Here is a 16371-nt window from a genome sequence, read left to right on the forward strand (position 1 = left end):
AGCCGGCATGACTCTCCTAGTTCGTGTCACTCTCATATTTGAGGTAGGCAGGTGAAGCGTTAGGGGGTCTTTTGCCCAAGGACCCCTACTGGAAAGTTGGGTACCAACCGGGATTTGAACCCTGGTCTCTCGTATCAAAGAGCGGTCTCCCGTATCAAAGGGTGGTGCTCTTAACCACTACGCTATCCAGTCGCTATATATAGAAATATATAAAATCCATTCAGAAATACAGAAATAGTTCTGTTTTTTTAAATAATCAAATGCAAAAATGTAGAGGGATAAAGTCAGTTTGAGACTCACATTTTCTTCTGAAAATGTTATACCTACTATGGTTAAAAGTAATAAGTGGGACTACTATAACAAAGAGATGAGTCAGAAGATTTGTCAGTTTTATTTTGTGCACTTTACAACACTTTGCATAGAGACAGTGTCACTCCTTTGTTGATACTCAGTTGCACTTGTTTCTTGCACTAGCATGCACTCCCTTTCCCAGTAAGCAATCCAGGAATTCTCTTTCAGCAAGGGGTTAAAAATGATGAGACAGCAAGTAGGCATCTGCACAGAGAGGTGGAGGACGACGGTGGGTGGGCCCAAAAATGTAGTCCCTGGTCTCTACACACACAACTGTCCATTCTCTAGATTGGATCCTCGGACATAAGAAACACAGCTACTCCTATATCTTGATCAGACCACTTCCTGAAAAATAACTATTCCTTTCATAAGACAGGAGGAAAGCACTGCTCTGGTCCACTTAAGAAACTCTTGTACCCTCCCAAATTCCAGAGCTTACTTAAAGAAAACTTTACCCAGCAAAGAGGTCAATAAAAGTATATGACTTAGTAAAGCAATTCAACCATTTCTTGACTACTGCTATAGACACACCATCACCAACACACGTTCTCCCAGCTGGCCATCTACATATAATCGGAGTTCAACCTGTAATAAAAAGAGCAGGAAGGAAAAAAAACTCCAAATATCGGGGCTGGAGATAATGGTTTGATGGAGACACTCAGAAACAAGGAATTTTTACAAATCTGTGCTATTGGCATGAAGGAGGCAAAGAGATTCTCTCTTCTGCCATGAAGATAGCAAAGTCATGCCTGGCATAACTTTTTTGGACCATAAATTGCTCTCTAAGATCGGATTGCCTCCATTCAATCTTCGAACACAGCATCCTTACTGCAAGAAATAATTTCAGAGAGATGGCATTCAGTAAGTGATAGGCACTGAAAACAAGCATAGAACAACATCCTTCAATCAGTCTTCCAAGAATTTGGCCCATTCATGAAAGTAGTCAAAAGCACTGATGGTAACTGAGGCCGGCACCTGTGACTTATGCCTGCCCTTTCTGGGTGGTAAGAGTAGAAAACACTTTGAGCCTCTAACCAACCAAGATTGTTAATTCCTCCTTTTGGAATTTATCACCCACATTACTACATGCAGTAGTCCAACCATACTAAAAAAAAGATTGCTCAGTGCTAGAGACTGTGCAAACTATCTCCTAGTGTCTAACAAAGACATGCATACCTCATGTTTTATCCAGTCAAGAAGCTAGCAAAAAGTCTCCAAAGCAATCTGTCAGCTCACTGAAAATGGGATCCCTCTCAGTCAGGCTTGAGGTCAGGACAATGACAGAACTCGCTGCTCCTTTGATGGCTGACATCCTCCTGCCTGTACTATCGTGCTGGACCTATTTACAGCATTTGATGTAATTGATTACCATATACTACAGTCCTGTTTTTAAGAAGCTGAATAGAAACAGCCCGAAACAGTTAGTCTCAATCCACATGCAGATGGTCATTACTAGACTCCATCTCCAAATTTCTCCCCTATTGAATCACACAAGGCTCAGTCCACTCCCTATACTGTTCAGTATCGCAGCTGAACCTCTGTTGTCTTGCCAACTCCCAAGTCCCAGCAACACTCACATCAACCTGCTCTATATCTGCTTTACGTCAAATCTTAACAGCACAATCTCTCTGCTTTCTGATGTTTATCTGAAATCAGCAGCTGGCTAAAGTTGAACTCTGGCAAGACTAAAGAAATGCTGATGGGAAGAAGGGTGTTTCTTTAACTTCCCCATTATTAGAGTTGGTTGGAAAATTATTTCATGAACACTTTAATTTTTTTCCATTTAAACATTTTTGTCTACATTTTCTGATCAGTTCTGATTAAGTCAGTTTATAGACTTGGAGTTGTTTAAGATTCTTCAGTGCTATTGGATGCCCAAATAGCCATAGTAGCAAGAACAGTCTCTTCTGCTTCTAACAGGCCAGAAGATTGTGTCAGATCCATTCAGACTCAGATCTGACCAGAGTGATCCAGGTTTAATTATTGCAACTCTTCTCTACGAACAAATCCCACATCCTGAATAAGCTCCCATTGGTACAAAATAGAGCAGCCTGTTTGCTTAGCAACACAGGTTGCTGTTAACAGATCACCTCAGTACTCCACTCTGCACTGGCTCCCCACTAAATATAGAGTCCAGTGCAAGTCCTCATTCACACCTATCCCTCTACAACCGTGAACCCTTACAAAAGTTAGGTTCCAATGTAAATGGAAACTATTGATCAGTAAGTGGAGATGGAGGACTTTCTCAAAAGCTGGACCTGGACTGTGGAATTCACTGCTACAAGGGATAAGAATGACCATGTAACTAACCACTTCTGCAACTAACTGCAAAACTCATTTCCTCTGCCTAGCTTTGCCTCCATAAATGTATCACATATACAAATAAACAAAACCCTGTAAGCAATTCAATTACAGGTACCTATTTCTTGAGGGGTGGGAAGGAAGAGACATTTTAGTTCCAGTTTTTAAATACTGGCATAAGGGGTGTGTTCAGATACTATGGGATGGGAATCATAAATGCATAGTCTGACAGCCATTCAGTGATGTTACTTTGGACCTGTCCAAAAGGCCCTTGTAAATTTATGTAGAGGAACGAGTATTTTTTTTTGTTTAAATCAGAACATATTGTCTGAAGGTAGCTCTATCAGAAAACTTTTTTTAAAAAAAAAAATAAATTCAGATTGATAGTGTTCCTTTAAGTATAGTTTCTGCTAAAACTTAACATAGCTTATTTATCTGCTAGTGCCTTATTTACGTGTTCTTGATCAAAGATGAGACTGATTATACAATGTTATTTATTTATTTATCCTCTTGCTGCTGGGAATCATGATTTTGAGCCATCGTGACTACTGACACTGGGATGTTAACTGAACTTCTTTGGCTGGATCAACAAATTGTACATTTAACCATTTCTTTTTCTGTTCTTTAAGGGATACATTTTACAGGTCTGTAAGGAGATTGAGTTATCACCTTTGAACTCTGATCTGCAGCTAGCTGAACTTAGATTATTAACAAATATGTCTGTTACCAATGACTACCACCATATGATGACAAATGCAATTCCATGCTTTCTTCATTTGCTTTCAGAAGGAGATGAAAGGACACAGGTACTGTTTACTGTTCTATCATAACCAGATAGTAACCAAGCTGCTTAACTTTGACTGAGATGTCTTCCAGTTTAGATTTGCCTTTTTTTTTTAAACCATCAGTTTCTAAAGTACTCTGTGGTGTATTTTTTTTTTTTTTTTAAAGAAAAATAATTTTACAATTCAGTAGCTATAACTAGTGGAGAACGTGTAAAGGACTTGCAAACATTGCCCGATTGTCCTCTCCAGTGGAAATTCCCACAGGAGGGAAGAGTACTTCATAAGGATCTTCTTGCAGAGTTTCTCACCCCAAATCATTCCCAGGGTGGGGTATTCCCCCTCTCTGGAGATGGAGCCTTGTTTTTGCCCCCGTATTGCTGGATGCTATAGGAGACCAGAGCCATCCCCACAGCAGTCCTGTGCCTTTGCACTGGCTCTAGAAACCCCACCAGCCCCTTCCACCATATGACCTATCAGGGAAAATGAAGTCATGCTACCAGTGCTTCTCAGTTTCAACTGCCCCATGGACCCCATTATAAAGGATATTGCCCCTGCACGGAGATGGGGAACAGATAATAACACCACAAGCTTTATTACCTTTCCTAGATAATCTCTGTGCTGCTGCTGTGAAAAATAAAACTCCATTCATCCCTTCTCTACGTGTGGAATGCACCATCCCAAAACAAATGGGAGCCCTCTATAGGATCCCAGTAAGTACATAGTCCCATGGAGGTAGATCACCACCACTCCAGCACAGGGCAAAGGAGATCTGCATGTGGAGGACTCCACTGTTGCATGGGTCACTTGCGGGAGGATTCTCTGCAGCTTGAGGTCTTCAAACCACGATTTGAGGACTTCAGTAACAAACCCCTAACCTATGTCTGAGTTATTGAAGTGGATGAGTGAGATTCTGTGGCCTGCATTGTGTAGGAGGTCAGACTAGATGATCATAATGGTCCCTTCTGACCTTAAAGTCTATGAATCTTTCTGGAGACTGTGAGCAAAAGTTTGCTCTCAGAATCACATGGTGATCTTTAACTCTGGTGTTCTTTATCTATCTAATCTATCTGTCTATAATATGGCTCTCCTGGAAGTTGTGTATCAGGGAGAGTAGGTCATCACAGTCAGCCATCTTGTTGATCTGACTTACAGAAGACTTTTATTATGTTGGGTATGTCTGTGACCATAATTACTATGAGTATAGGCTCATCTGAATTTTTGTCATAGTTGCAATGCTAATAGAAGACCTGTTGCACATGTGAAGATACTGCTTCTTAGTGGTATTTGAAAAAAGGAAAATTGTATATTTATTTGTAAATTACTACCAGGAATAATGTGAATCTTTTCTTCTCCTTGTGATGCTTCCCGGGGGGGGTACCCAGGGTTGTGAGGCACCTTGTTACCAACTGCCCTTAGCATGAGGAAGCCTTGACTGTGCCTGCTGTGTCCCCAAATCCATCAGTGATGGGCAACATAAATACTGCCTATGCAAGCCTCACTGTCTCTCTACAGGTTAGTGATGGGTACACTTCAGCCTCTGAGTATCTCCCTAGAGTGTCCAGCCCCTGTTCTGCTAGACCCTTGCAGTATTCCCAGGTTCACTGCTTCCAAAGAAGCAGTACAGCCCAGCTTACCAGTTTCACTCAGACTGCTAGTCTGCTTCACATGTAGATATGTTTATATTGAAAACAAGTAAAAGTTTATTTAACAAAGTATAACAGTTCAAGTGATAGTAAGTAAAAGTATTGGAAACAAATGTCCAGATATAAAATCATAACATGCATTCTAGAACCTAGACTTAATTAACTCAACATTTTCATGTCTTATAGCGCAACGCTCACCTAAAATCCTTCCAGTATTTTACAGCCAGACTTGGCTGTGACCCTCCAGTTATAAGACAAACACACTGTTTGCCTCTTCAGTTGAAGGATTCAGGGAATAACTTTGCATCCCCAGATATACCCCAAGAATCCATTTTCTTTACTCATAAACGATCCTCTCATTGTTTTTTTCTTACTGCAATTTTCCTCTTGAAGATTTTGCAGTGTCTTGATTGTCATTTGGCTCAGTATGCAAACAGGCATCCATTGTGAGATATAATGCCCAATGTGGCAAATTGCCGGTACTGATCTGCTGGGTCTCGCGCTTTCTCTTCTCTGGGGTAGGTTCAGGGCGCTATTGCTTGCCACTGAACTGGTTCTTAATTACTCCACTAATGTCCTTGGAGGAGGGGAGTGGAGAGGGAGGGACCTGGGCCTGCCCTCTACTCCAGGTCCCAACCCAGGGGCCCTGAGGGTTGTGGTGAACTGCTTGAGCTAGCGGTTCCTTCCCCTGGATTACTTCCCTCTCCTATCCTTCAGCTTGTGAAGGGCTTCTTGCCTCCCTTCTACACAAGCCTGGTGCCCCTTACCTAGGGTTTCTACTGGACTACACAATCCACTGCAGCACTCCTCCAAACGTTCTATTTCTCTCTTATCAAACTCTTCTCTTCTCCAACTTCTGCAGCCTGCACTCTGCTCCCACCAAACCTTCCTCCTTCAACTCCCACCCTGTCTGACTGAAGCAGGGGTTTTTATCACATGATTGAAGTCAGGTGCTCTAATTGGAGTCAGGTGCTCTAAATGGCTACAGGTGTTCTAGTTAATTTAAAGCAAACTTTCCTCCCTTGGCAGGGAATAAGGCCCCCTGCTAAGGCTCTCATGCTGCCCTCTGGCCATGCTGTATCACACCAATATACTCATGATCAGACAGATCTGTTACCTCCTGTCTGAACGGAATCTGTCCAAAACATGTCACCTGCTAGTTACCTGCCTTAAGAACATAATTTTCTGTACAGACATTTAAGGAATTACATATTATCCATCCATACATTTTGCAATGGTTATGATGACCAGTGGGCTCTGGGCTCTTGACTCTTGGTATAAACATCACATGACACCCTTTAGTGAATTATTATGCATATATCTCAGCCAGTGGATCCCAGGAAAACTCTATGCACCCCCTCTCCCAGTTGACACTATGAGGTTCCTGGGTAACACTCCTCCATTAGAACAAAATTCAGAGCTAATCTAAGTTGGAGCAATTCCACTGACATCTGTACATCAACTCACACCAACATTTAAATCTTGCTCTCTCTTCTTCCATAAATAGTTCCATTGATTTATGTAAGTAGCCCTGATCAGTTAAACAATCAGTAGTAGTACATAAACTAGTAGTAGATGCTTTAAAGTACATGCCATGAGATGGCGATTCAAGAATATTAGACTCTCAGAAATAAAAGGATAGAAATGTGCTTCATGCGTTCAATCGGAATTGAAAATGCATTATTTAAAAAATCTATAGTTATGACTAACACAAATCCAGCTTGCTTTATTCATTGCAAGTAGTCTCCCAGAGCCCAGTGGGACTACTTGCATAGTAAGGCAAGTAGGATTTGGCCCTAAATATCTGACATCCCTTGTATTTATCAAGGCAACAGCTGACTTTAAAGATAGGGTCCTTTGATGCAGAAGCTACTGTCAAGTGTTCTGCAAAAGCTAAAGGGAGTTGCTGCCATGCCTCCAATTGTGGTGCTTACTGTAAATCACTGGATTAAATATCTTTCCAAATCTTTCGCCTCTGTGACTTCACTCCCAGTAACCTGTTGTTGGTCACCAGTCACATTTCCTTGTTCACATATCCAGCACACAACAAGAATCATAAACTGTTTTAGCTCTGTCTCCCCATGTAATCAGAGTTCACTAATATTAAAAACTAAACCTCCTTCCTAAAAATAGCCCGTTTTATTTGTATCTCTGATGCTCCTCCTTTGCCTGTTGTTATAGATGATGGCTTAGTGAAATGTTGCACAGCATCTCCCTGCAGGTACACATGCCTCTAATTTCATGAATTTATCTCCTTCATTCAAAATTCTGGGGATTTCATGAACCCCCATCTTGTAATACCAAGGGTTCTCAAATCCACCATTCCACAAAGCGTATCACTGATGTAATAACTCACAATCCTTTCCTGTATAGCTCCTGATAATAGCTCAGATACTGCACCTTAAGAAATGTAGCATACCTGCATCTTCCCCCAAAAACCACACTGTAAAATAATTACTTTTATATCTCCACGTAAATCATAGGCATGGACTTGGAAGGATTATATTTTATCGGGAAATGTCATTAAATGTAGATTTATTTATTTTTTATTTACCATACATACACAAACAGATGTAAAAATATTTTCAACAATGGTACTTGAAATTTACTGATAGGTGAGGTAAGAAAAATGCTGCTTGAGGATTAATCTGAGGATATTTATTTTGTATATTTTGACATATTGATAATTTGCATTTTAACAGTTATGAAGCTTTAACTTTTTGAATCTTAACATTTATTGTCATTAATGATAGCTAAGGTTGCAAGTCTGTCTCAGGGGTAATGGAAGTCGGGGACTCCATGACTTCTGCAGTGGCTGGTGCTCGGGCGGTCCCGGGGCCAGCCGCACTGGCTGCTGCTCAGCCACCAGAGCAGCAGCAGTGCCCCAAGCCACCCCCACATCCCAAGCACCTAAGATTTAGTCAGGGGTATTTATAGTACAAATCATGGATAGGTCATGGGTCATTGATTTTTGTTTATTGCCCGTGACCTGTCCATAACTTTTACTAAAAATACCCGTGACTAAATCTTAGCCTTAATTATTGTCTGCCACCCACCATAATTTCACAACTGAATTAATAAAAATAAACGTGAATACTGTCTGAATTATTTAAAAACAATAAAAATAAAAAATTCTGCCATGCCAAGCCTAGTTTTGGGATGGGAAAGGAGAAGAGATCAGTGTTAAGCCTTACTCAGCATTTCCAGACACCTATTTAGTTTTGTTTGTTTGTTAATACTACAACATTGTGAAAAGACTGTAAATACATATCAATTGCTAAAGAAAAAGTTTTAAACTGGGAATTATTTGTTATGCTCATTTCAGCATTAACTGCAGGGCAGTTCACAACTGTACTGAAGGGTAGAGAAGCACAAATGATTAAGTACGTCCTAAGGCCTCCTGAAAATGCAGTTCTACAAAGCGTATTGATTCCTGTCTCAGCTGCCTTTCACTGCGTGTGAGAGAGAGAATTTTAAAATATGGAATTAGGAGATATGTGCCGAACATCACTTAGTCACTTTTGTTGCATCTCATTTTTTATCTGCTCGTTGTCTACTTAGATTGTAAACAGAAGTTGGAGTTACTCCCCCTCTCGTCGCGCCCCCCCCAGTCCAGTATGCATGGTTGCAACTTTAAAATACTAAAATAGCTACAGTCCTATATTTAACACGCTAATACATCCGTTTGATCTAGGACTAAATAAGTACAAGCTAATACATGATGTAATGAGATAGCAATCAACAGGTTTATAGATAAGTGAAGACATTGCCATTAACATTACTCTAATTTTCATGAATGTAGAGTAAATGTAATTACCGGGGCATATGCCATGTAACCGTAACATAACAGCCGCTTTTGTTCTTTTCTAGCAAGTGAATTGACCTGAACACATTATGACCTTCTAGCATTTATTTGATATAAACACACCAGTCAATTGCTTTATTGCTCTAATCGGAGCTGGTCGGACAGCATCAGAGAGCTAGTAACCTGTTAGCATCATAGCTGGTTTACTAAACCGTGGATTTATTTAATGCATAATCCTGCACTACTAAAATCAATGGAAGCTGCATCATTGATTTCAGTGAGTGGAGGATCAAGCCCTTAGATATGAAAGGCCACGTTCTCCTCTGTTTCGTTGTGTAAAAACCAGAGTAGCTCTACTGAAGTTAGTAGAGAGAGCACACTGGAGTTACTACAGATTGACACCAGTGTAAATAAGAGCAGAATTTGCTCCTGCGGTATTTTTCCTCCTCTGTTGCTTTAGCTACAATGAATTAATTGTTAAAGGCTGACACTTTGCTTCTCTCTGTTCAAAAGCAGTAAATGAAGACAGTCCCAGTACCAAAGAGCTTACAGTTGCAAAGAAAACAAGGACACACTGAGAAGCTTAGACATGGGGTGGAGGGTGGCTCTTTTCTTGTGGACGTTACTGAAGACGTAAATCTTTATGTGGAATTAGAGAGTGATCGTGTGGCAAATTCTGGTAGGGAGACTGTTTCATGCAAAGTTGCGAGGAGGAGGGAAGGAAAGGGCGAAGGAGACAGTATTCAGATTCTCCTCCCCTCACTTTAAGAGTTTTTCCATGTGAACTATTATGTTCTCATTTCAGATTCAAGTTTTGAAAGTACTTGTGAACTTATCTGCAAACCCAGCCATGACAAGACATCTTTTCAGTGCTCAGGTAAGACTTTTGCCATTTTCAAGCTGCTTCACTGCTGAACATTTTAGTACAAAAGTTCATGGTGTTCTTATTTAATCTACACTTCAAATTGTATGATTCTTAAATAGCTGTACGTTTTTAATGCTGGAATTTTACTTTACATAGCCAAAACAGGCTGAAACCAGGAACGGTAACTAAAAGCATGCTAAGCCTCTTCCAGGTCATGCTGTATCAGAGAGATCACATTCACATATGAAGATTCACCCATGTGCATGGTTAACATGTTCACCATATGGCCACTGTTGGTCATGCTTCCTGTATATAATGCAGAATGATAAGGCTTCTGCAAACTGCCACTCTCTCTCCATCCCTTCCCACAAAACAAGGGCATTGGTTGCTTCTCATACATGAGACACAAAATAATATACCCAGTTGTCACTTTTCACCTATTCATCTACAGAAGAAACATGTGACCTGAGGATGTGCTGCAAATCATTTCAAATGCATCCAACATTGCAAATTATCCTCACTTTCTCAACAACTGTTGTCTCAACTGTCATAACTTTTGCAGCTGAGAAAGATAGAAAATGCAGTATACACAACATCTCTATCCACAGATGTACTGTTTTGATAAGACATCTTTATGAACACAGTACCCCTCCCAATGCAGCTCCCAAGGCAAAGGCGGATTATGGATTTGTGGGACCCTGGGCCAGAGCAAGTGGGGGGCCCCTTCCCACTCTTTCCACCTGCAGTCTCTGCCCCCTCCCCCCCGGCCCTCCTGCTGGCACTCCTGTCAGGGAAATGGGGCCGAGGTGCGGGGGCTTGCTCCACTCTGCCTACCCGGCACTCCTGCAGGAGCACCAGGCGAATGGATAGAGCAGGTTGGGGCACAGGGGCACCCCAATTGGCCAGGGCCCTTGGGCACAGGCCCAGTGGCTAATCTGCCACTGTCCCAAGGTCTTTAGTACATGAAGTACTTTACCTTTCAGCACCTGCTGGTTGCATCCGTTTCAGCTATATGTAAAAGAATGTTGATATGGTAACAAATGAAATCTAAACCACTTCAAGTTGCCTTTTAGCTGTACTGTTTTTTACTCTCAAATGAGCTTCCCAAAACAAAATCAGACATCACAATATTTGGTTTCAGTACTCCCATTTTAAAACTGCTTTCTGGGAGTCGCAGGCACAAACAGCCAATCTGCTGCTCTACAGATACCATGTCTTACCACAGCTCCATTATTAGGATATAAGCAGTAGGTCAAAGTAAAAAAAAAAAAAAAAAAAAAAGTGGACTTTTGTTCTTGATGAACTTCCACTTCATCTGACTATGGACTGCAGTCTTTTCAAGGGACATTGTAAGGTCAGATATGAGCTAAAAATGAAGCAGATGTATAAACAAGCTTGTATAAAACCTGAGACCAATAAAAATGTTTCTTCTTCGAGTGATTGCTCATATCCATTCCAGTTAGGTGTGCGCACTGCGTGTGCACATTCGTCGGAAGATTTTTACCCTAGCAATTCCAGTGGGTCGGCAGGTTGCCCCCTGGAGTGGCACCGCCATGGCGCCGGATATATACCCCCTGCCGACCCGACCGCTCCCCAGTTCCTTCTTACTGCCTGTGTCGGTCGTTGGAACAGTGAAGCACGGCTTAGCTGTCCTCCACTTCCCTAGCTTCTCTTTGTTCACTTGATCTCTCGTTGTATATGGTTAATTAGTTTTATAGTTCTTAGTTAGTGTACATAGTTTAGCGGGGTTCGGGCATTAGCTCTTCCCCGCACCCAGTGCCGGGGCCCATGCCCGGTTCACCGGGATTTAAACCGTGCTCGGCCTGTAGGAAGCCGATGCCCACGAGCAATCCCCATGACTCTTGCCTAAAGTGTCTGGGGGAATTGCACATCTCCGATAAGTGCCACATTTGTAAGGCCTTTAAGCCGCGGACAAAAAAGGAGAGGGACTTTCGCTTAAAGACTCTCCTTTATGGAGGCAGCTCTGTACCCTCCATCCTGAGCACCGAGCGCTGACAGCGCTCTTCCGGCACCGGACCGCGCCGGCTCCACCAAGACACCTCAGCATTGGCCTTTTCCGGCACAGGAACCTGATCGAAGACTCTCAGCTCGCACCACACCTGCGACACAGACTCCTTCAGATCGCCCGGCACCTACTCCGGCTGTGGCACCGATGACTGTGGTACCGTCGACTCCAGTTCCGAGAGGGCCGTCGACTCCGATCCTTGAGAGCTCCCCTCAGAGGCCTGTGGTTGAGCTTACAGTCCCCTCCACACCGGAGACGTTCGCCTCAGCCAGGGACCTTATTGCGATGACTGAGTCTGCCCTGCCTCAACTCCCGGCACCGCCGGTGCGGGTACTGCATTCCAGAGGCAAGCCAGCCGCTAGGAGACCTCCTTCGCTGGACTCGACAAGCCGGCACCAATCTCGATCCAGGTCCTGGCACCGCTCGAGGTCCCACGGACGGTCCCGGTCGAGACACCGCTTGCAGTCCCGGCACCGCTCACCTAGGCGGTGCCTGTTGTACTCGCAGCACCGATCCACCTCTCATCCTGCCTGGTACTCTCAGTACCACTCCGGCTCTAGGCACCGCTCCCGACACCAAGACTCTCACAGCCGGTCCCGCCGCAGGCCGTCGAGATCCAGGTCGACCTCCCGGCACCGCACTGGTTGCAGGTCCCGGTCTCATTCTTGGCACCGAGGAGATCTCCAGCGACAAGAGCGAAGGACTCATACCAGCCTCGCTCGGCTCCTCCCTGGCCGTCCCGGCACCCATCCGTGTCCTCTCAGGCGGACAGTGCATACGCCCCGGACACCGACGTGCCTGTTGCATTGTTTCAGGAGCCCCAACCTCAAGATCATGGGGCGCAGCAATGGGGTTTCTGGACGCCTTGGGCGTACCATCAGGCCCAAGGCTCTCAACCAGGTCCATTGCATTCGGCCACCTCAGAACACCAGGTGCTGGAAGCCACGATCACCCGCCTTCCTCTTCCCCCTATGGAGGAAGGGTTGACCCAGCCTCAGGATTCCCAGATCCCCGGGGAGACACAGACGATCCACCAGGCGGAATCCTCATCAGACCCGCTGGTTCCAGGTCTCTCCTCTTCATCCTCCCTGACGAGGCTATAGCTGGAACCTCTTCTATTGGCCCTCCACCGATTGACCTCAGGGCCCACCAGGACCTCCTCAGGCGTGTTGCACAAAATATGAACTTGCAAGCTGAGGAGGTCCCGGAGGTACAGGACCCAGTGGTGGACATTTTGTCATCAGATGCCCCCACTAGAGTGGCTCTTCCCTTCATTAGGACTATACAGGCCAATGCCACTACGATCTGGCAGTCTCCGGCCTCTGTCCCACCGGCGGCGTGAGGAGTTGAGCGTAAATATATGGTGTCCTCCAAGGGCTATGAATATCTCTATGTCCATCCTCCTCCCTGCTCCCTCGTTGTCCAGTCGGTCAACGAGAGGGAATGCCATGGTCAGCAGGCGCCAGTCCCTAAATCAAAGGAGGCAAGACGCATGGACTTGCTAGGGTGCAAAGTCTATTCAGCAGGGGCTCTTCAACTCCGCGTGTTCAACCCGCAAGCTCTCCTTACCCAGTATAGTTATAACACCTGGGCGGCAGCGGATAAATTCGAGGAGTTGCTTCCGCAAGACGCCCGGCAGGAGTTCTCGGCCATCCTCGACGAAGGAAAGAAGGTGGCAAGAACTTCCCTACAGGCTTCTCTGGACGCCGCGGACTCAGCTGCCAGGACTCTGGCCTCTGGCGTGACTATGCGCCGTATCTCGTGGCTGCAAGTTTCCGGCCTCCCCCTGGAGCTCCAACACACGATCCAGGATCTTCCATTTGAGGGCCAAGGACTGTTTTCAGATAAAACTGACCCTAGGCTGCAGAGCCTAAAAGACAACAGGGTCATTATGCGCTCGTTAGGAATGCACACGCCAGTGACTCAGCGCAGGCCCTTCCGGCCCCAACCGCACCGCCCTTACCCTCAGCCCCAGCAGAGGCAAGACTTTGCCAGACAGCGAGGCAGAACCGGTCGCAGAAGTCAATCGGGCAGCCAAGGGGGCCAAAACCAAAGCTCCTCCAAGCCTTCCTCATGGCCAAAGCCTTCCTTTTGAAAGTGCGCCCGAGGGCGTTGTACCAGTTTCTTTAAAGGATCCGTCCCCTCCTTTTTCCAACCGTCTTTCCTTTTTCCTCCCTGCGTGGTCCCAGCTAACATCAGATCATTTGGGTCTTACGCACGCTGGAACTTGGATACCACCTCCAATTTATTTCAAACCCCCACTTCCACCCCTCTCCCTTGTCCCTCTTCAGGGACCCCTCTCACGAGCAACTCCTACAGGAAGTGCAATCGCTCCTCGCCAAAGGAGCCATAGAGGAGGTAACAGAGCACGAGTGGGGCAAGGGGTTTTACTCCGGCTACTTCCTAATCCCCAAGGCAAAGGGAGGTCTCAGACCTATCCTCGATCTGCGGGAATTCAACCGATACATGATAAAGTTGAAGTTCCGTATGGTATCTCTGGGGACCATTATCCCATCCCTGGATCCTGGAGAGTGGTATGCCGCCCTCAACATGAAAGGTGCCTATTTCCACATAGCCATCTTCCCACCTCACAGGAGATGCCTCCGATTCGTGGCCAACCGCCGACATTTTCAGTTCGTGGTCCTCCCGTTCGGCCTCTCTACAGCCCCAAAAGTATTCATCAAATGTATGGCTGTAGTCACCGCCCACCTCCGCTGCAGTTGGATTCATGTGTTTCCATATCTAGACGACTGGCTCATCCACGGGACTTCCGAGGCGCGAGTCCTCAGTCACATCTGCACTGTCAAGGACCTTTTCCTACATCTAGGTCTAATGGTCAATGTGGAAAAATCGACTCTGATCCCCACTCAGAGGACAGAATTTATTGGCGCCACCCTGGACTCCACTCTTGCCAAAGCCTGTCTACCACTGCAGCGATTCCAGACTATGGCAGCCATCCTCCGGAGACTGCGAGCGGCGCTGTTGACTTCGGTGTGCACTTGCCTCGCTCTCCTGGGCCACATGGCGGCCTGTACGTTCGTAACGAACTACGCCAGACTGCGCCTCTGGCCCCTCCAGTCGTGGCTCAACTCACAATACCGACCAGCCAGGGATCCTATGGACATGGTCGTCACCATTCCCCCGATCGTCCTAGACTCCTTACAGTGGTGGCTGGATCCCGCCATGGTGTGTGCAGGGCTCCCGTTCCAACCGCCCCAGCCCTTGGCATCCCTCACAACAGACGCATCATGCCTGGGTTGGGGGGCTCACCTCGGACACCTACGCACGCAGGGCCTTTGGTCATCTCAAGAGCTGACCCTCCACATCAACGTTCGAGAGCTGAGAGCGGTCCGCCTTGCTTGTCAGACATTCCGACAGCACCTACAGGGCCGTTGTGTGTCAGTATTCACCGACAACACAACGGCCATGCACTATATAAACAAGCAGGGTGGCACAAGATCTTCACCCGTGTCAAGAAACCTTACGATTTTGGGACTTCTGCATAGCCCACTCTATACACCTCATCACGTCCTTTCTCCCGGGAGTTCGGAACATGCTGGCAGATCGCCTCAGCAGATCCTTCCTTTCCCACGAATGGTCACTTCGCCCAGACGTTGCTCTTTCGCTCTTCCGGAGGTGGGGGTCTCCCCAGATAGACCTTTTTGCGTCCCACGGGAACAGGAAATGCCAGACGTTCTGCTCCTTTCAAGGCCTCTCACGGGGTTCAGTGACGGACGCCTTCCTTACACCGTGGACGACGCACCTGCTCTACGCCTTCCCACCATTTCCGCTTGTCCACAGGGTCCTACTGAAAGTATTCAAGGACAAAGCCCGCTTAATCATGATAGCTCCAGCGTGGTCTTGGCAGCACTGGTACACCATGTTGCTAGACCTATCTATAGCCGACCCTGTCCCCCTGCCTCTTCACCTGGACCTGATCACTCAGGACCACGGCAAACTGCGTCACCCGGACCTTCAGTCCCTCCACCTCACGGCATGGCTCCTGACATGCTCCTGTGTGAACCAGTCTGAGCTGCATTCTCATGCCCCAGGCAACAGGTGCCTGGCTAGCTAGTATAGCTTCCTATAGTTATGCGTACATATTTGGCCAATGTGGAAGATGTTCGCTGCTGTTGCGTGGGAGGCGGAACTTCCTTCCCACCTGACGGTCTCCATTCCCAACATCTTGGATTACCTCTGTCCCAAACAACAGAGCCTGAGTGGTGTGATCTCTGAGGGTCGCATTGGCGGTCCAGTCTCTACCTTCTATCGCAGGGGAATTGGCCGCGCTCAGTTATTCTCACACCGATGTGTCTAATTCCTTATGGGCCTAGACGGCCTTTACCCCAGGTACGCCGCCCACCCTACATGAGACTTAACCTGTTCTTGCCAAATCATGTCCGCCCCTTTTTCGAGCGCATTAGCAACTGCTCCTTCTCCTGCCTCTCATGGAAAACCAGCTTTCCTGGTGCCATCAATCTAGACGAGTCACGAGCTTCGGGCGCTCATGGTAGATCCCCCATATACTGTGTGCCACAGGGACATAGGTGGCAGTTGCGACGCATCTGCTTTCTCCCCGAATTGTATCAGCCTTC

At 46.0% G+C, this 16371-nt stretch overlaps 1 protein-coding gene across 5 annotated transcripts in view; it reads left to right on the top strand.

Moving 5' to 3' along the window:
* The window catches only part of ARMC10 (armadillo repeat containing 10), a 29852-nt gene that overhangs the window by 8224 nt on the left and 5257 nt on the right, over positions 1-16371 (top strand). For 2 of the 5 annotated variants that reach the window (XM_032774538.2, XM_032774539.2), the window contains exons 4-5: positions 3282-3458; positions 9691-9762. In XM_032774538.2, coding sequence (XP_032630429.1) covers positions 3282-3458; positions 9691-9762 — 249 coding nt within the window. Of the gene's footprint in view, positions 1-3281; positions 3459-4043; positions 4950-8950; positions 9056-9398; positions 9565-9690; positions 9763-16371 lie in introns of those variants that run through there. The other 3 variants (XR_012655641.1, XR_012655645.1, XR_012655646.1) reach the window with 3 other exon arrangements.

This window comes from Chelonoidis abingdonii, chromosome 1, assembly GCF_003597395.2.
Source record: "Chelonoidis abingdonii isolate Lonesome George chromosome 1, CheloAbing_2.0, whole genome shotgun sequence".
Lineage (NCBI taxonomy): Eukaryota > Metazoa > Chordata > Testudines > Testudinidae > Chelonoidis > Chelonoidis abingdonii.